Raw genomic sequence first — 20,730 nt, forward strand, 5'->3', positions numbered from 1 at the left:
ATCTGCTAATCAGAAGGTTGATGATTTGAACCCTGGTTGCTCCAGTCTGCACTATAAATATCCCCAAGTTGCTCTCTGATGCATCCATTGGAGTATAAATGCATCTGAATGTAAGATAGAAAGCACTTATTTAAGAAAAGCATAGAAAAAAGTGCTGGAGTAAAATGGTAAATATGGCATGTTGTATAAAGTGCTTTGAATGCTCCAGTAGAGTAGAAAAGCTCGATATAAGAACCAGGCCTCTTCCTGTTAAAAAGCGTTTTTTCCTCCCCGCTGCTAAGTGCTTGCTCATAGGTGGTTGTGTCATTATTGGGGTTTCTTTCTAATATTGTAGGTCTCTACTTTAACATATAATAAAGCACCTCCAGCCAACTGTTGTTGTGATTTGATATAAATAACACTGAATTGAAGTAAATTGAATTCTCTGGTTGTTCTCGGCAGGTTATGAGGGTGGTAGCTTGGTGAAGGTCCTTCGGGACATTGAGCATAGCACTGAGGTGGTGTTGGACCGCTGGAATATAGACATCATCCCTGACGACAAGGAGGAGAAGGGAGATCCTGTTCCCTACAGCATCGTCAACAACTACTTCTCTATTGGAGTGGTAAGTAAACTGAGAGAAAGATAACATTGCATGTTTTAAAGAGCCACATTATACTTTCTTCCTGTTTCTGTCATATGTCATTCTACTATGTCAGACAGTTGCCAACGTTTTAAAAAATAAGATGAACTTAATCTGTGTGAGCCAAAAGCTCAGATTTCAGAGTTACATTTTGTTTTCTTTCTTTCATTTGCCTGAGGTACAGCTGATGCATGCTGGGTTTTGGAGTGACCAGAAAAAACCACATTTGCATATTTGGACAAAATAGTGAAGAGCTAATCATCTAACAGTAGATAGTTTGGTAAAGCAACAGAACTGAAAGACAGACTCCTGTAAACATGTTTTTCAATGTTGTGAAGTTGAGCATTTCTACATGGAAATCTTTTTGCTTTTGGAACTGCAGTTTTAGAAAATCCAGTTTGGATTCATTTTTTAGCCAGTTGTGTCTTGTTTCTAAAATGACATGAGCAAAAACAGGCTTATTTTATACAGAAATAAAGGAATAAAGAAACAGTTTAAGATAAATACATTTCAGATTTAAAAAAATGTTACTTTATTGTATGCACAAAATACAGCTTTATTGCTGAGGACGGAAAAACCAAAACCAAAACTGGGAGAATGACACAAACTATACTGGAAGCACTAAATACATGGAGAAATGCACACAACTATGAGGGAGACGCTGACATAAATACGCAGAAGGATAACGAGGGAAGTGAGGAAACACGGGGAATACAGCTGACACAAATTAACATGACGCCACAGGGGAAGCAAAACAAGATACGTGGAACACGGAAACGCAAGACCTTCACAATAAAACAGGAAACTGGGGAACATGACACAGGAGTGGAGGAGAGGCAGACCAGAGGGAGCGAGGGAATGCGAAGGAGCACAAGGGAGAGAGAGAGAAACATGGATAAACATGGAATAAACCACAAGGAGGGGAAACAAGGCACAAGAACTCATACAAACACATAAACACAGACGCACAGAGGGCAAAGACACAAGGGGAAATTACTAAATGATCAAGGAACTAAACGGGGCCCATAAGAAACTCAAAACAGGATAACCTGGCACTATGGAAATAAACTTAAGACTAGCAAGGAGAACTTATACATAGATCATAATACAGGAAAACTCACAACGCTGGGTCAAATGACCATGACAGTTCATATTCCGTGATCTAATTCCATATAAGACAATATTTCATTTGTTTGGAATTTTGAATTCCAGTTCTTTGTATTGTGAAATAAAGTCCTTCAATTTTTCGAGTAGTTATTACAGTAAAAACATGATGAAAGAGATTATTTGATCTATGAGGACATGAGCAATTAGGAGATTCATCAGTGAATTTCTGCATCCTCTGGGCAAGGAACACGTTGCCAGGTACCAGTTGCTTAGCAACTTTTTTATCTTGTCCTCATGGAGATAATATGCGGGCCTCTGGGACATTTATACAGAGGTGACAAACAAGACCTTCATTAAGTAATCACAGGGCAGCACCACTCATTTAGCCTCAGTGTATTAAAATAATTGATGTGTCACCACCACAACTCTGTATATCTCCATAGCCGTCGTGATGTTATAAAGAAAACCTAAAGCAACCATTTTCACTCATTCTAATCTTACTAGTTACTATTAAAAAATAATAATATGAGGCTAGGGTGTAATCATTAACTCCATTCCTATCAGCTAATAGTCATGAGATTAGCAGTGCAGTGTATACGACTATAAATAAACCCAAGTGAGATAAGTGTACAGAGGGCATATGTAGACATTTGAGGAGGAGCACTGACAGGGAGCAGATACACCACAGTGATGTTATACAACTGAAATCCTACTGCTAGCTACATATTTATCAATATGGATGTGTGAGTGTAATACTGCACAGTGAAAGTGGCACACACATCTATACTTCTGTGGTTAGAGTTTGTAAAACTGCACTTTGACAAATCTACAAGTAACAACTCGTTTTATTCAAAAATGGGAGAAGAGGCAGTGACAGGATAGAGCCGTTTCCTTTGTGGCCTGAGTGACACCACGAGTGTCTCACACAGGGAGAGACAATAGTATTTGACAGGCCTGTCTTGGTGTGGTGACTGACGCTTTTTGGCAAATTTTGTCTCTCACATTTTCACATTCAGTAATTTGTGCATCTCTGTTTCACAGAGTTTTTACGTTCATTCATGAAGAATATTTCAACCTGCATGTTACATTGAAGCGCTGCATCAAGCTGCAGCTTATATTTCTTTTGACCTGATCTCCCATTGTTTAAGCCATCGTGGACAGTAGTTACTGCTGGCTGTGGCAGGTGCAATGCCGACACTTCTGACTGTCTCGTCATAGGTCAGAGCGTTCTCATTCCAGAGGTGGAAAAAAATGCTGATTTTTCAAAACTGCTTGTGTGTCTCAGTTACTTCCAAGGTGTCCTTTAGTGGCAATGTGTGTGAGAGAGCACAGCAACATTGTTACAGTACAGTTTTTCAGTCAGTCTCTTCACCTTTGCACTCAATAACAGTATAGACTGTATATAAAATATCCGGTATCCAATTAATCAAACGTTACAGTTTCAAAAGTCACCAAAACCAAAAGATAAGCTTCTTGGATGAACTATGTTTCACAACAATGGGCCATATATCTTGTCCGATCATTTAATTACGATGCTGTAAAAAATACTAGATCTGCAAACGCAGGCAAGTCAAAGCAGTGGGTTCAGTTCAATAACTCGAACTGAGGTCTAGCAGACAGCTGCCTGTGTCAGCACATCTAGTAGTCAGAGTGGCTATGCGCCTAACTTTAAGTCTCATCAGTATCCAAATGGATGAGTTATAAAATTTATAGCTGTTATGAAAGGGAGTTCATCAAGAAATAATGGACTATAAAGATTATTTTTTATTAAGTTGGACATTTTAACATGAGAGTCTATGGGGTTGACCTGCTTTTAGGGACACCCTCAAGTGTCAACTTGAGGAACTGCAGTTTGTGACTTTTAATTATTGACTTACTTTTTGCCTCTGACACTTGTTTTTTGTTTTGTTTTTATTTTAATTTCTAATCTCTTAAAAAAACATAAATAAATTCCACATTGAGCTATACATTTGTGACCAATGTCTAAAGCTGTAAATGGGACTGATTACATTAGGGCTGGGAGCGAAATGGTGAGTGAAAAATAACAACTCTTAACCTCTCATGGGATTTGTTGACAGTAATAAAGCTACAGAATAACTCCATGGTTATGCTCTAAAGGAAAGGTTATCTGTGCGAGTCTCTGACAACGCACCAGCATAGCACAGCCATTAAAATAAAGCAACAGATCGCTGTGCCTCCAGGAGCCATAGTGACAGATGGCTGAGTATCTGTGTGCACACGACACCTGAGCAAACCAAATCTGACTCACACCAATGATGCAGCCATTAGTAAGACCTTAAATCTGCTTTAACAACCATACAAGGTTTGCATTTCCTGCCATCTTATTGCAGACCTTTCTACTCAGGGTTGGGTTGCCATGGAGATGGGAGGCTGGCAAGGCCGAATCTGAAAGCTTTCACAGTCATCTGTCCTTTATCTCGCTGACTTAATTGTGGATGACATAGTGTGGAGCATGTGGCTGGCTCGGTCAAGGCACTTGGAGCTGTTGAGCAGAAGGTATAAGATGATTTTGTGATTTTAAATGACATAACACTTTATTTTGTACTGGTAGGAAATTTTTCAAGTTGCATAGTTCCACAGGAAATAGTTTTATAATTGAGAAAAAAACCACAAAGCTGTGTGTATCATAAGGATTGAATCAATTCAAACACTGCAGCTTTGACAGCAGCACCTTGCTGTTGCCGCATTGAGCAGTGAGCTCATTGTGGGGGCTGACAGTATTACATTAGGCAGAGAGGATCACAGTAAGAACATCAGTAAGAACAATAGCAGCTCCGTATATCTCTGCACTGTTGCATTTTACAGCTCCATCACTTACAGCACCTCTGTTTCTGTGTACATTTTAAAATCTGGACTTAATCAGTGAACGGAATTAATTGGCAGTTATTGAAATAATATATAATGCAACTGGTCATACATTTGTCCACTTGGCTGAAATTGAACTAAACTTGAAAGCATATTTACAACTTTGCCAAAACAATGCTAAAACTTGGTCAAAGTGAGACAGGAAAAATCTTCTTCCATCTCTCCTGAAAGGACATGCAGAGAAAGAAGTTGTTGTATAATTGATTGAAAAAATACACTTCCTTTTCCAACCTTCTCAGATTTGCACCCACACCATTCACGCCGTGTGGTGTCCTTGCGTACCACTGGACCATCACAGCATGACAGTGTCGTTCTTTTTTTTTTTTTTTTTTTTTTTTTCTAAATGACATCAGAAACAGCAGTATGCGACATTACGTGATGGCAGAGCTTCAGTTCATCCTTTGTCATTTTTTTTTTTTTTTTTTTTTAATAAATAGGACAGGGGGAATGAATGAGAGAAAGAGGGGGAGAGAAAGAAAGAAAACCAAAGGGGAGAAGAGACGGTGAGAAGGGGGGGAAGAGAGAGAAAAAAAAAAAAGAACTCCTGGGTCACCTGTATGGAGAAAAAAAAACAAACAAACAAAAAAAACAAACAGAGGAGACAGCAAACAACAAAGAGCAACATAATAATAGAGAAAACAAAGCACCATCACAATAGACTAGCTAGTCATAGATATCAATATTTACTAAATAATAAACGATATTGTGCAGCACGCAAGATAGACAGCGCACAGTGTGCTTTGAGGTAGCAGCCAAGAAAGCTTTAGTCCGCGTCTGTGAATACCCATGTGTGCATACCTGTGTGGATCAGCATGCTTGCATTCCAAAGGTTTCTTCATGTAATGATCTGCTAGGGAGTGTGGGGGGGCCACAGCCCCGTCCTCCAGGGTGTGAAGCGGGTATGGAGGAGATCAAAACTCCAGACATCCAGAGGCCCCCAGAACACAAGAGACCATGGAAGACCAACAGAGGGGCAGCCGCGCCACTGTTCCAGTAAGAGCTGAGGAGAGTCCCAGATGAGGGCTCGCCCAGCAGCCGCGGAGCAGAAGTCAGGGGGAGTTGCAGTGACGCGCCCGTGAGCTCCGCCGGCCCCCAGCTGGCCTGAGTGACCGAGCCCCAGGCCGAGAGGCCGGGGGCACCCCACCTCCAAAGGGGCCCGAGCGAGCCCCAGGCCCCGACAAGGCCGCCAAGGAGTGAGCCGGTGTGTACCCGGACAGTGTCGTTCTGTGTAGAAGTTCTTGTGGTGACCCCTTAGCTGACTTTGTGGGACTGCACTCTGCCAGTAATTAAAAAGCAAAAAACAAAACAGGCACAATACAAAAAAGAACAAAGAAGGGAAATAAAAACAGAGAAAAGCAGTTGAGAAAGTATGTTTAAAATAAAACAGGAAGTAAACTGACTGGGACACCAAGAATGAACTCACACAAATAAAACAAAACAAAACAGGGAAATAAAGATGGAGGGAACACAAGACGCACAGAAAAGGGAAAGAAAAAAACAAAGGACGATAAATAAATAAGGTTTAATAACGGAAACTATAAATAATTACATTGTGATCACAGGTAAAAAAAAAAAAAAAAAAAAATATATATATATATATATATATATATACGGACAAAATGGTGGTGGCTAACCAACCGGACATAGTGGTGGTAGACAAACAGAAGAAGACGGCCGTAGTGATCGATGTAGCGGTTCCGAATGACAGCAATATCAGGAAGAAGGAACACGAGAAGCTGGAGAAATACCAAGGGCTCAGAGAAGAGCTCGAGAGGATGTGGAGGGTGAAGGTAACGGTGGTCCCAGTGGTAATCAGAGCACTAGGTGCGGTGACTCCCAAGCTAGGCGAGTGGCTCCAGCAGATCCCGGGAATAACATCGGAGATCTCTGTCCAGAAGAGCGCAGTCCTGGGAACAGCTAAGATACTGCGCAGGACCCTCAAGCTCCCAGGCCTCTGGTAGAGGACCCGAGCTTGAAGGATAAACTGCCTGCAGGGGCGTGCTGGGTGTTTGTTTTTATATGTATATATATATATATATATATATATATATATATATATATGTATGAGTGGTTGTTGTGTGACTGTTTAATCGTAACAATTTCATAACCAAAAAAAATAGTCAGTTTAACAGATTTACATTAGAATTCTTCCATATGTAAACATTAATTGGTAGATGGTTAAAATTAGATTGAATTGAAGTTTTTCTAATAGCCTGAAAAGATGACATTTCACCTTTCAATTTTAAGCCAGGTTTACATCTTCATAACGATTCTCACTGGTCATAAAAAAAATCATGAATAAAAACAGAGGACTTAACCATCTCTGTACAGAGCCTGCATTGTACAACTTGCTAAAGTCCCTTCACTTGACCTGCAGCCTGGAAAGAATCTTGTGAAAAGAATTTGAGAGAAGGAAATCACACCATGTCAGCAGCCATTAAAGATGCCGCCTCATGTTTCAATGAGGAAGCTGATCCCTCTGCAGTGTGTGCCCCTGTGTGGAAGCTGCTTTAGATAGGTGAACGGGTGTAGATGTGTATTTATGTGTCTGCACTTGAATGCACATAGCTGAGTGGTGTGCAGTGCAAGCTGATTCCAATAACAGTGTTACTGGCCAGTTCCTATTGCGTACCACAGTCCCTGACTGTGGGGGCGTAGAATATCACGAGCCTCTTCAGATGGAAATATAAGTCGCTGGCTGCTTTTTAACCAGGACAGTGAGGAACTACATTGGGGCAAATAATATGTTGTTCACTATAGACACCACTGTTGCTGTCTTGAATCCTCATGCATATCATCTTGCCATCTTGATCCAGAAAAAGCTTTTTCACTACAGAATTGCTCAGTCATATCACCAAATCTTGTTGCCTTTAGATAACATTTTTCCAGTTATTGATATTCAAACTACATTTTCTGAGAATTTATAAAACTTTTTGACAGAAAGTTCATGCTTGAGCTTGGAAACAGCTGACTCTTGGACAACCTCCTTGAGCTGAATAGTGAGTATGTTAAATAAAACAAAATAGACCACTACTCAGATTTTCCATATTATCATCTTGTCTGTTAAACCCCATTCCTGCAAGACTGCTCAAAGACGTCCTACCAATGATTACTGCTTTGATCTTAAATATGATCAGTGCATCTCTGTTAATGGGCTTTGAAGTACCTTTCGCCTTTCAGGTGACAGTAATTAAACTATTGCTTGAAAAGCCATCACTGACCAACCACAACACTAATAAAGGTAACAAATTCTCTTCTTATGGCCTCTGATAGTCGCCTCATTTCTATAATTGTCCTGTTAGACATCAGTGCAGCGTTCAATACCATTGACCACAATATTTTACTACAGAGATTAGAACACGCCGTAGGTATTAAAGGTGCTGCACTGCAGTAGTATGAATCATATCAATCATATCAGAAGAGTTCTGCAGGGTTCTATGTGAGGACCTTTTCTCTTTGCATAACATGTGTTTCCCAGTATTATTAAAAGGCACAGTATACATTATATATGCAGATGATACTCACCTTTACCTAGCCATCTCTCCATGACACTACCCAAAATACTGCATGCTGGAATGTCTCAAAAACAGGATGACTAATATAAATTATTCTAATAAAAACAGCTAAAAAAACAACCCTCAAAATCACACACACACACATACACATGCACACACACACACACACACACACACACACACACACACACACACACACACACACACACACACACACACACAAACAAAACAGAAATAAACAAAAAGGACAGGACCATAACCAAATAGAGGGCTTAAACAAAAACTTTAACTAGAATTTAAAACATAAACCTATGGTTTAAAACTTAAGAGGATGACAGCTGATACATAAACTGACCTAATTTTTAAAAACTTTAATGATGTAATATGAACATAGGATCATGGCCAAGCTTGAAACCTGTATCCCCTGTAGTCGGTTACCAAGATTACGTGAAGTACCCTCAGAAGGTCTGCTAGATGATGTTAATGCAGCACTACGGACGATACCTACAACCACGATTACCGACACTAACAAGCTGATCTACAATACGGCAGCAGTGATCAGTGAGATGCTTGGCTACAAGTTGAACAGCCACAAGGGGCAGTACCCTCCATGGAGAAGGAGGCTAGAGGGCAAGATCAAAGTAGCACGGAGGGAGGTTAGCCAACTAACGGAGTTGCAGAAAGGTGCGACAAAGAAGGTGCATAAGAAATACAGCAAGCTGTCCATACCTGAGGCCTTGGAAACTGCCAAGCAAAGACTCATAGCCTTGGCCAGCCGCTTGAGGAGGTACACCAGAGAGATAGAAGGCAGGAGAATAAACCAGCTGTTCTCCACAGAACCAGCAAAGGTGTACTCTCAGTGGCAAGGGAACAATAAGAGAACAGCACCACCAAGGCTGGAGACGGAGCAATACTGGAAGAGCATATGGGAGAAGGACGCAACCCATAACGGCAATGCTCAGTGGCTAGTGGATCTGAGGGCAGACCACAGCGACCTCCCTGAACAGGGTCCAGTAACCATCACAGTGGCAGATATCCAAGAAAGGGTCTCCAGTATGAAGAGTTGGACAGCACCAGGGCCCGACATGGTTCACGCCTACTGGCTAAAGAAGCTGACTGCACTCCACGAGCGTCTGGCAGCACAAATGAACCAGCTGCTAGTTAACGAGAGACACCCGGAATGGCTAACTGAAGGTCAGACGGTCCTGATCCCCAAGGACCCCAAGAAGGGACCGGTCCCCTCCAACTACCGACCAATAACCTGCCTCAGTACTACATGGAAGCTCCTGTCAGGCATCATATCGGCTAAGATGAACAGGCACATGGGTCAATACATGAGCGGGACACAGAAAGGGATTGGCAAGAATACCAGAGGCGCAAAACACCAGCTACTGGTAGACAGAACAGTCAGCCGAGACTGCAAGACCAGACTGACCAACCTGTGCACTGCCTGGATTGATTACAAGAAGGCCTATGACTCAATGCCCCACAGCTGGATACTGGAATGCTTAGAATTGTACAAGATCAATGGGACCCTAAGAGCCTTCATCAGGAACTCAATGGGGATGTGGCGTACAACACTAGAGGCCAACTCCAAGCCCATAGCACAAGTCACCATCAAGTGCGGGATCTACCAAGGAGATGCTCTGTCCCCACTGCTGTTCTGCATAGGCCTGAACCCCCTCAGTGAGATCATTAACAAGACTGGCTACGGATACCGACTACGGAACGAAGCAGTTGTCAGCCACCTCCTGTACATGGATGACATCAAGCTGTATGCCAAGAGTGAACGAGACATCGATTCACTGATCCACACTACCAGGCTATACAGCAATGACATTGGAATGTCGTTCGGACTGGAGAAGTGTAGTCGGATGGTAACAAAGAGAGGGAAGGTAGTCAGAACTGAGGGGATTAAACTACCAGAAGGCAACATTGCAGACATAGAGGACAGTTACAAGTACCTGGGGATCCCGCAGGCGAATGGGAACCATGAAGAGGCCGCTAGAAAAGCTGCAACCACCAAGTACCTGCAGAGGGTCAGGCAAGTCCTGAGGAGTCAGCTGAATGGTAAGAACAAGATCCGGGCCATCAACACGTACGCCCTGCCCGTGATCAGGTACCCTGCTGGGATAATAAGTTGGCCAAAGGAGGAGATAGAAGCCACTGACATAAAGACAAGAAAGCTCCTGACCATGCATGGAGGGTTTCACCCCAAGTCCAGCACCCTGAGGCTGTATGCTAAGCGGAAGGAAGGAGGCCGGGGACTGGTGAGTGTCAGCACCACAGTCCAGGATGAGACAACGAACATCCACGAATACATCAGTAAGATGGCCCCAACTGACCGAGTGCTCAGTGAATACCTCAGGCAGCAGAAACCCAAGAAAGAGGAGGGAGACGAGGAACCATCATGGAAGGACAGGCCCCTGCACGGTATGTACCACCGGCAGATAGAGGAGGTGGCTGATATCCAGAAATCCTACCAGTGGCTGGACAAAGCTGGACTGAAAGACAGCACAGAGGCACTAATCATGGCAGCACAAGAACAAGCTCTGAGCACAAGATCCATAGAGGCTGGGGTCTATCACACCAGGCAAGACCCCAGGTGCAGGCTGTGTAAAGATGCCCCAGAGACAATCCAGCACATAACAGCAGGGTGTAAGATGCTAGCAGGCAAGGCATACATGGAACGCCATAACCAAGTGGCCGGCATAGTGTACAGGAACATCTGTGCCGAGTATAACCTGGAAGTCCCGAGGTCAAAATGGGAGATGCCCCCAAGGGTGGTGGAGAATGACCGAGCTAAGATCCTGTGGGACTTCCAGATACAGACGGACAAAATGGTGGTGGCTAACCAACCGGACATAGTGGTGGTAGACAAACAGAAGAAGACGGCCGTAGTGATCGATGTAGCGGTTCCGAATGACAGCAATATCAGGAAGAAGGAACACGAGAAGCTGGAGAAATACCAAGGGCTCAGAGAAGAGCTCGAGAGGATGTGGAGGGTGAAGGTAACGGTGGTCCCCGTGGTAATCGGAGCACTAGGTGCGGTGACTCCCAAGCTAGGCGAGTGGCTCCAGCAGATCCCGGGAATAACATCGGAGACCTCTGTCCAGAAGAGCGCAGTCCTGGGAACAGCTAAGATACTGCGCAGGACCCTCAAGCTCCCAGGCCTCTGGTAGAGGACCCGAGCTTGAAGGATAAACCGCCTGCAGGGGCATGCTGGGTGTTTTTATATATATATATATATATATATATATATATATATATATATTAGGGGTGCAACGATACACAAAATTCACAGTTCGGTTCGATACTTTGCTGTCACGGTTCGATATTTTTTCGATACAAAGAAAAATGTTCATGCCTTTTTAATTTGTCATTTATTAAATTTTCACGGCACATTCCGCACCACATCTCTGTGCGTTCATCATTTGTTTGAAGCCAGCTCACCTCCTGCAACCACTTTTCCGAGAATACGTGCTTCTTTTGTGGTTCGGATTCCTTCTGACATTTCTTTGGAGGTGGAGGAACATCACAGTAATTGCTTAAAGGAGCTTCTTCGACATCTTTAAGAGTTCTAAACAAATGTCTGTCCTCCTGAAAATCTTATGTACGCAAACACGCGTTGCAACTTCTTATCTTTTTCGCATTTTTTATTTTGACAGCGAATGCGCACCTGCGGACCACTTATGTGCAGCCCTGGTTATTTAGCTCGTCATATTGCAGCCACAGAAATTCTTTTGTCCATGAAACCATAAAGCTGCACTTTCTTTTTGCCTTATAGTCTGATTTGTCATAACTTCTCCGTTTTGTGGTAAGCTTTTCTTTGGCTGTCACTTCTTCACCCTGACCTGTCTTATTTGGCTCAGCAGAACTAAAATATATATCCTGCTGCTTTTACACACACACACACACACACACACACAAAACGCTCAGCGATTCTCTGCGCGATCAACCTCTCACATGTTTAAGCTGCGGGAGATTTCACTTGTCATGTTTGCATAGTAAGCTAACGATTGATAAGACGATGTCAGAGGAATTGGTGCGCAAATTATCATCACTCACCAATCAGTGCTGTCGCTCTCTATACACAGTTTGCGCGATTGCAAAGTAAAAGCAAAAAACAAGCGCAAATTCAAACGCGATATAAATATGTCACATATTGACAGTGGCTCACCGATGCCAATGACATAATTACCCAGCTACATTTCCGAAAGAATGCAAAAGCATTGACATATATTTTTCCTTCCTGCGATAGCCCGACGGGCAGGGCAGAGAGAGATTTTGGTAGCCCGACTGGAAAAATTTTGCGAGCCCTGTATCTGATTGAGGAATCACTTATCTTTGGAAAAGAGAGTTTATTACAGAGAAATGACTCTTTCCAAAATAAAAGCTATACTATACGCTTCTTCTGGGCTATATTCTCAGCAGCATATTAAACATAACAGCTCCCCATAAGGAGAATCGTGTGCTAACGGCTGTCTAAATGACTCTGGTAAAGTTTGTAGCATGTGCTTGTTGTTTTTGTCGGCTTCCACTTGTCTTTGCACTAGGATGATTTCGGAGTAAATGTGCAGTCATATTCGTTGTGTTCCCACTAGTGCTGTCAGCATAAACAGGGCTCTAGACTAACTTTTTGACATGGGCGCACCGGTACGCCTAACTTTAAAAATTTAGGCGTACCGGCACAAAAGTTAGGCGCACTCAAATTTTTCAACCGCATCGCTTAACACCGCAGTTTTACATGTGCACTTTCTTTGGGGGGGGAAGTCCATACAGACAATATTAATTTCTAAATTATTAACTAACAAACTTGTGCTTAAAGTGCTTTGTCAATATTGTAGAAAATGTTAAAAACTTAATCATCATCTTGGCCTCCTCTGACGACCTGTTTGCTGCTGTCTGCTGCTGAAAGGCGGTGGGGAGAGGGGACACTTGGGCAGTGCATTTACTGCAGCATATAATGTGTTTTCTGGATACACTGTGCTTTTTCAGCATTCAAATATTGATGGCACCGTGTCAGAGCACTGGCTATGAATTTCAGACAGATCAGGCCTTAACTTAACAAAAAAGTTATCAATAGTTCTTTTCATCTTTTCTTATTACCCACAGCTACAGTACATCCACTTCTCTCAGGCCTAGGCTGCTCACTAGGGCTGAGTATCATCACTGATTTCTATAATCCATTCAATTCCGGTTCTCAAAGTCCTGATTTGATTCAATTTAGCCTCAGACAGTCAGAAATATTATAATTCTGATCATTTATCAGTACTGATACACATGAGACTTCATCAGAATTGTGAAAATCACAGCAGATGCCTTTGTGTGAAAGTAACTGAGAATAAAACACAGGAAAACATGAAGGAGATTTTCCTGGTCTGGCTTTTTATAGCAGATAACCTTAAAAATATTCTGCAATTTTGCATAATTTTAAGAAATTTAAATTTCTTCAGTATTGAACAGCAGAAATTAGGCTTTCTTGTCCGAGGTCATTTAAGTGAAAAAAGAAAAAGCGCTGTAAACAACGGTAGACTGGTGGGTAATAAGCGAATGAATAATGCAGAAAACAGATTTGAGACGGGAAACTGTTCCTGAAGTACAGAGAGAGAGAGAGCTGTGCAGGAAGTGTGATTTTTATCGTGGTGGAAGCAAAACAGCAAAAGTCAGAGGGAATTCATGACGACATTGATCAAATGTGAAGCGCAGTTTGCTGCTTCTTTTGCTGCAGGCTCGGTGAATTTTGGTTGGAGAGAGGCAAAACCTGCAGCTCAGAATCAGCGCAAAAAGACGTAAACACAGCGCGGACCCGAAGAATCGCTAAGCTCCGACAGCGTGTCCGTGTTCAGGCCGTCGGGTGAGAAAGCCGAGAAAGACGAAGCTGATTCTGATGTGTTGGGTCCGCTCCGTGTTTAGGTCTTTGTGTGGAATCCGTTAATGAATTGATATCGCTTTATTCAAGCTACTCACCTCTCTCTTCCACCTGCACTTTCAACTGGACCACGGCCAATCAGAGAGGTCCCGCCCCTGACTATCTCTGATTGGTTTAGTCCACGATAGGGGCATAATGTGTGTCTGTTGTTGACCACACGGAGAGTTACAGAGATTTTTTTTTTGTTACCGGAACAGTTGGTCGCACCTGTGCGACCAAATATTTATTTTTAGTCGCACCACTGAAAAATTTGGTCGCATTTGCGACCAAATTGGTCGCACTCTAGAGCCCTGATAAATCTCGTTGAAATGACGTTAACGCCACAACACGGCAAATCTCCGTTAACGAGCTACCGTGGATCGCCTTGAGCGTGGGGCTGGACAGCCAACACGTTAACGAGCTAACTGCGCTAACACACTAGCTCCCACCCATGTAATTGAGCATTGCATGGCACATCCAACATACTGTTTTACTTTAGTCCATGACGCGCTTACCTTCAGGGTCATACGTCACATGAAAACCAAAATAGCTCCAAACGCCAGATCTGAATGAGGATGGGGGAGGTTCAATTTGCCATGTTGTAAGGAGAGCTTAACTTCTGTCTCGGTAGCTTGCCCTGCGCTCAGTGAATCTGCACTCGACTGCTCCGCCTAGGCTGCACTGTCGAGTGCAGATCCACTGAGCGCTCAACACAGACAGCATCGTCAGAAGGAAAGTTGATAAAATAAATTAAAAACTTTGTATTGTTCGATACATATGCGTACCGAACCGAAAGCACTGTATCGAACGGTTCAATATCGATACGAGTATCGTTGCACCCCTAATATATATATATATATATATATATGACAGAAAGGAAAAAGAACAGAATAATTGGTATAAATGGTATGCCATGTTTTCATGAATTCAGAGACTGAAAACGGCATCAGTTGAGAAAACTTACCTGGCCAGTGGTGCATATAAATTTGTGTTCGTGTGTGTGTGTGTGTGTGTGAGAAAGACAGAGAGAGGGATAGATAGAGAAAGAGCAAGAGAGAGAGAGGGGGACATGGAGTTATTCTGGCACAGACTGAAGGTCAGGGGAAGTATCAGTCACAGGAAGTCAGCGTCTGCCAGGTTCAGGCCAGGTTACCACAGTAATGAATGACCGTGCTGAGTGACACCTGGCTGGTCTTAAAGACAGGAGGAATAGTGCTCAGGGATGGTCTAACATGTGGACTCAAAAAGACACATCTAGACAATTTTTAAAGTCTTAAATATGTCTTCATAACACAATTATAGCAGTTGCCAGGTGCAAGGCATAGTCATCGACTAATTAGTCCTCCTTAAAGGACTAATAAAACAGTAGATTTTCACTCGTTCCAAAGAACAGTCTTCCATGATGGTTTGTGCTGAATATCAGGTCATAATGTTATGACATTAGTGTGGCTCAGTGATGCACAAATTAGCTAACAATAGCCCACTGTCTCCCATTCCACTTTTAAATACTGCAGGGACAACAAGTAAGTGTGCAGTCTGACAGCAATGTGCTCTATTGGGGTGATACTGTGAGGTTGGGCGCCACATGACTAATTACTATAGTTATTACTATAGTCTATCAATTCATAAGTGATATAGAAATGTTTAGCTTTCTCTGAATCAAACATGCTAAACTGAGCATTCCAGTACAAGAGTATCATGGCATTTCTCTTTGCTATTAAGTTAACAAATATAGGGACTCAAAACATAATAGGGGCACACTGACAATGTATTCCTCTGCCGGGTACTGTGGGCCCCACTGATGTGACATTTTCCATCCACCAGTTTTGTTGTTGTTTGTCACTCTCTGTTCCTTTCCTCCTGTTCACCTCACCCATCCCCTAGAAGCTCCTCTTTCCCCCACACACACCATGAGCAAAACTTCAAACGGCAAGATCAAAACAACCTTGATCACATAGGCAACTACAGGCAATGGCAAATGTCACATATTGTTACTGCCAGATTTATCAGGAGGACAGAATGCGTAAAAGTTGTGCTGGTCAGTGATCGCCTGTAGCGGTGGATTCAGGCCAGATTTGGTGACATGGAACAGCCTGTCATATTTTAAAAAGCTCTGCAGCTACTTTGTGTTGTTGTCTGACCCTGATCCGTATGCTGTCCTACAGACTTTGCTCGTAATAAACCAAAATCAATACAAAAACAAAACTCCACCATTTGTACACATGTGACAAACAACTCCTTGGGCACAAATTTAAAGAAAAACAACCACTTTGCCCTCATTGAATTCTCACATGTTTATGTGTTTTTGTTGATATGAGTAACCTTGCCATTAAATCAGAATAGGAATGTTTTTAAGTTATGGTTCCAGTATCAGATTCTCGTGCTCTAAAAGCAGCAGATGCAGCTCTATTTTAAGATGTGAGATTTGCTGATGCATGGAGATCTCAGAACATTGCCCTAGTGTCTGATTGAGTAAGTGCGGTAGCGTCCATTCATGATTTTCAGGGTGACAAGTGAGGAAGCTTGTAATCGCACCTGTCCGCTTGCTTCGTCACAGCCTTCCATTGTCCTTGTTGCACCAAACTGAAACACCTGGACAGGCAGGCAGGATGCCAGCCTATCATCACAGGTGCTTTCACCTGTCAAAATTATGGGATGCACTTTGATCTAAATATATTCCTCCCCAACCCAGTGTGATGGCAAAACATGTAATCCGATTGTTAAGTGATGATGTGACGAATCCTACTTCCAGGCCTAAAGTAGTCTGCGTTTAATATGGCTTTTGTGTTGTTAACATGTTTAATGTTTTGTATTTTCTTCTATTTAATCTCAAAAAGCTCCTAAAACAGTCAGTGATCACTGTTGACCTCCCTCGGCTTTTATTACCGCTAATCATTTATTTAAGCTCAGTTTTTAAAACCTTAGGATGTAACTACAGCCCAGCCCATGCAGCAGTATATGAATGACTAACCTCGTATTGTGGATGGATTATCTCAGTTGTTCTCCTGGCTGAAGTTTGGTCCTTTTATAGCATCCTGCCATCCTGTTTAAAGGCTTTCATGTGATTATTTGCATGTTGGTTTGAAACAAAATACCTCGCTCTTCTGTTACTGCAGATTACCGCAACGTTTTGGGAAGACGGTGGACCGCCGTGTCTATTACACACTCTGTTGTGATATTGGGTTGTCCTTCCTTATTACCAAGCATCTAAAATGAGTTGAGTTTATTAGACAAGAATTTACAAATATCCAGTTTCCTGTTTTTCACTTTTCGTGTAAAGGTGTACCGTGGAAAGTACAGCTTGACCTTCCAAAACCTACATTTTTGCTAAATTATAAGATGCATGCTCACAATTATTCTCACAGCTTATCTAAGTGATGTTAGTGGATAAGATAAAAATGAGTAAATGACACCCTTAGAAGATGAGGTTATGATTCTGTGCGGTAGCCTACAATATTGCATGAAATGTCCAAAAACTTTATCATTATTATTATTAGTGAGTGATGAATAATTGGAGGGTTTGGGTTAGTTCTAGTTGTTAACAGTAGTGGTCATGGCCCAATCAAAGGTAAAGACAAATCATTAATTTTGTTGAGCCTGTGGAAAAGCAGCAGTACGACTGTTTCTAACTTCTAATTGGGTGAGCAGTTTAGGCACAAACTCAGACCATGTAGAAATGTACTACAACTATACTCAGAGAAAGGCAGCAAGCAAAGGACCCCTGCAGGCACGCACACACTCCTTCATGCAAACCCATGTAGATGCATCGTTTTGGTATATTTACTCACTGAGCGTCACCGTATCTGTTGTAAAAGAATTTGCGTTGTTTTTGTTCTTGATCTGTTCTCGCTCTCTCTCTGTCCTTTGGTAAAGGTAACATGTTTAATGTAGCAGTGCATCGTTACTGCCACGTTTTGGTCGGTAAAACTGGTCATTACTTCTGTCAGGGACTTTTTTCCCCTCATTTGCATCTTCTCTAGCTGCAGGGCATTGAGAGTATTAACTTTTCATTTACATGTGTGTTGTGCTGAACTGTTATTTACAATATTTAAGTGGAAAGACTGCTTTAAATGAGAAGCCTGGCAGCATGAAAATAACATGCAAATAAGCTGTAAAGGGATTATATTTACATGTGAACTAGAGGATGAACATTGTGTCTGAGTAAATACTGCAGATTATTTTTATCTTGCTCTTACTGTAACTCCAACGGTATATATCAAACCAGCGTGTTGTTCTTTTTCTTCTTTTTAACATCAGTGTAGCATCCTCAAGGCTAAATGCTATGTCAATCGAAAGATAGTCAATTATTAAACATCGTATGTATTACTTTAACATCTGTAAAGGCGACACATCCTGCTATCCAAACAGTCCCATATAAGGTTTTGTTAATAAAATAAGACGATCCTCAGGCTTTAGTGGAGCAGAAGAAGCTCTGGTCAAGCTCAAAGTTCAGATCAGGACTGCTCTGTGTCACAGATCTCATGCAATCAAATCTGTGCGTGTTCTGTGCGTGCTGCGGGTCTCCATGCATGTTTATGGTATTTTTGAGCGTCTGCAGTCTTAGTGCTAATTGAACTTGCCATTGTTGTTATTTATCTGGCTTGTAGAGTTAATATGATGGACGTATTTGAGTTGTTTTAAGAGGTAAAAAGAAACAAAACTGTGTACTTTAACATAAAGCACTATCAGGGGCTCTTGTGACTGTCAGGCTGTGAAAAATGAATCAAAATGAGCAGAGGACAATATCATTTCTTCTTAGTTTCACATGGCAAACATCAATTATGTCTCTGCTGGCGGCTGCTGTTGTTTGTTTGCCTATTTAAAGGGGTCATACTGAGGCTGCTCTTGTGACTGATCAGGGGTTTGGCCCAGAGGTGAGGGGTTAAATACACGGGGCAGGAAGGTGGGGTCCGGTCTAAGACCAGCTTCAGTAAACTTGTGACCCTCAGATCAGTGCTGTAATGTGTCATTAGCCTTAGCTTTATACTCCTCAGTGTCTTTGTGCTCTGTAGACTGAATTACAGCAGGAAATAGGAAGGGTTATTGTGGTAGGTTGGATCAAATTATTGTTTGATCAAAACACTGTCTTCATGCACAGCAATTTCAAGTGGGGAGAAATTGGTATGTAAATAGATGTAAATAACTATTATTTCTATTACTAATTACTTTGCCACTTATTTTCCTCTTTCAGTCAATTAATTGCTTCCTATTTAAAATATAGAAAATGAAATGAAAAAAGTAAAGAGAAGAAGTTTAGCTTGCTTGGAAACTTTTGATTAAACTAGCTAGTTTTCTGTTGAATACGGCTCTAACATTGGCCTAGCAAAATGACTCCAAGAATGCATTGATGACTCATCCACAACGGCACAAAAGAACAAAGAGCAACATCTAGACTGCAGATCTCAGATGTCTCAGGTTAGGTATTCATGATTCAGCAATAAGAAGGAGACTGGGCACAAATGGCACCTATGGGAGAGTTTAAAGGCAAAAACGGCTGCTGACCACAAAGAATACAAACATTCATCTCACCTTTGCCACAAAAACATCTTGACGATCCCCAAGACTTTGGGGAAAATATTCTGTGGAGTTACAAAAGTTGACATTTCTGGAGCAGTCTGGAGTCTCGTCGTGTCTGGCGGAAACAAACATGGTGATGGTATGGTGTTCGTCTGGGGCTGCTTTCCTGCTTCAGGATCTGGATGACTTTCCATGACTGATGCAACCATGAAGTCTGCTCTCTATCAGAAAATGCTGAACGAGAATATCCGAGAATATCGGTTTGTGTTTTTCTGGCTTATTCAGCAGAACTGAAACTGAACTGAAACAAACCAGCAAATTCTGCTCTGAAACAACAAATTTAAACAGACCTGGCATGACCTCAAACAGACTGTTAATGCTAAAAAACAACAACAACAACAACAATAACAAAAGAAAAAACAAAACTGAATTTTCAAAATTCTTCAAAGAGAGGTGGGATAAAATTTCTCTAGAGCTATATGAAGGACCAGGTAGGTTTAGATCCTTTCCCCTTCATAAATGAAATCATTTAAAAGCTGTATTTTGTATCAGTGTTGTGGCTCGGTGATGTAGTGGTTAACACATTTGCTTGGTAACGGTTGCTGGATTAATTCCAGCTGGAAATCCCCCTTTGGAGTTGCATCATGGAGGGTATCTGGGGTAAAAAGGCCAAATCAAACATGCAGTTTTTTTGTCAGGTGCAGGTAATTGACATGTATAGGTAAAGCAGTAAATATGCAACTACAATGAAGGTTAAGTTATGAAATCCTTTTATGACATGGTTGTATATTTGGTAGAACAGAGTGGAGTGAGTACAGTAATTGGCTGATGAGTGTAGCGGTACACTCTCCGTCTCAGTTTTTACTGACTGAACCAGTAGCATTTCTGTTCTCATGCCTATTCTAAAAACAAACAATGACTGATGTATGACACCTTTTTTTATGCTGGCACAAAGCTAAGTTTGCATTTGACCTTTATCCAGCTGTAATAACACGTGAGGTTAAATTCACAATGTCTTTTCTGTTTTCTCCTCCAGGATGCCTCAATCGCCCATCGCTTTCATCTGATGCGTGAGAAGCACCCTGAGAAGTTTAACAGCAGGTTAGTGAGATATTTAGTGGGATTTAGCATAATATTTTGCTACTGCAAAAATTAGTTTACCTGCACCCAACCT

General features: G+C 41.9%; 1 protein-coding gene across 5 annotated transcripts in view; it reads left to right on the top strand.

Annotated features, from left to right (window-relative positions):
* The window catches only part of dgkg (diacylglycerol kinase, gamma), a 170,525-nt gene that overhangs the window by 94,254 nt on the left and 55,541 nt on the right, over positions 1 to 20,730 (top strand). For all 5 annotated transcript variants that reach the window (XM_082507643.1, XM_082507645.1, XM_082507644.1 and 2 more), the window contains 2 exons: positions 442 to 602; positions 20,593 to 20,657. In XM_082507643.1, coding sequence (XP_082363769.1) covers positions 442 to 602; positions 20,593 to 20,657 — 226 coding nt within the window. The remainder of the gene's footprint in view (positions 1 to 441; positions 603 to 20,592; positions 20,658 to 20,730) is intronic.

This window comes from Aulonocara stuartgranti, assembly GCF_965226115.1.
Source record: "Aulonocara stuartgranti genome assembly, chromosome: 16".
Lineage (NCBI taxonomy): Eukaryota > Metazoa > Chordata > Actinopteri > Cichliformes > Cichlidae > Aulonocara > Aulonocara stuartgranti.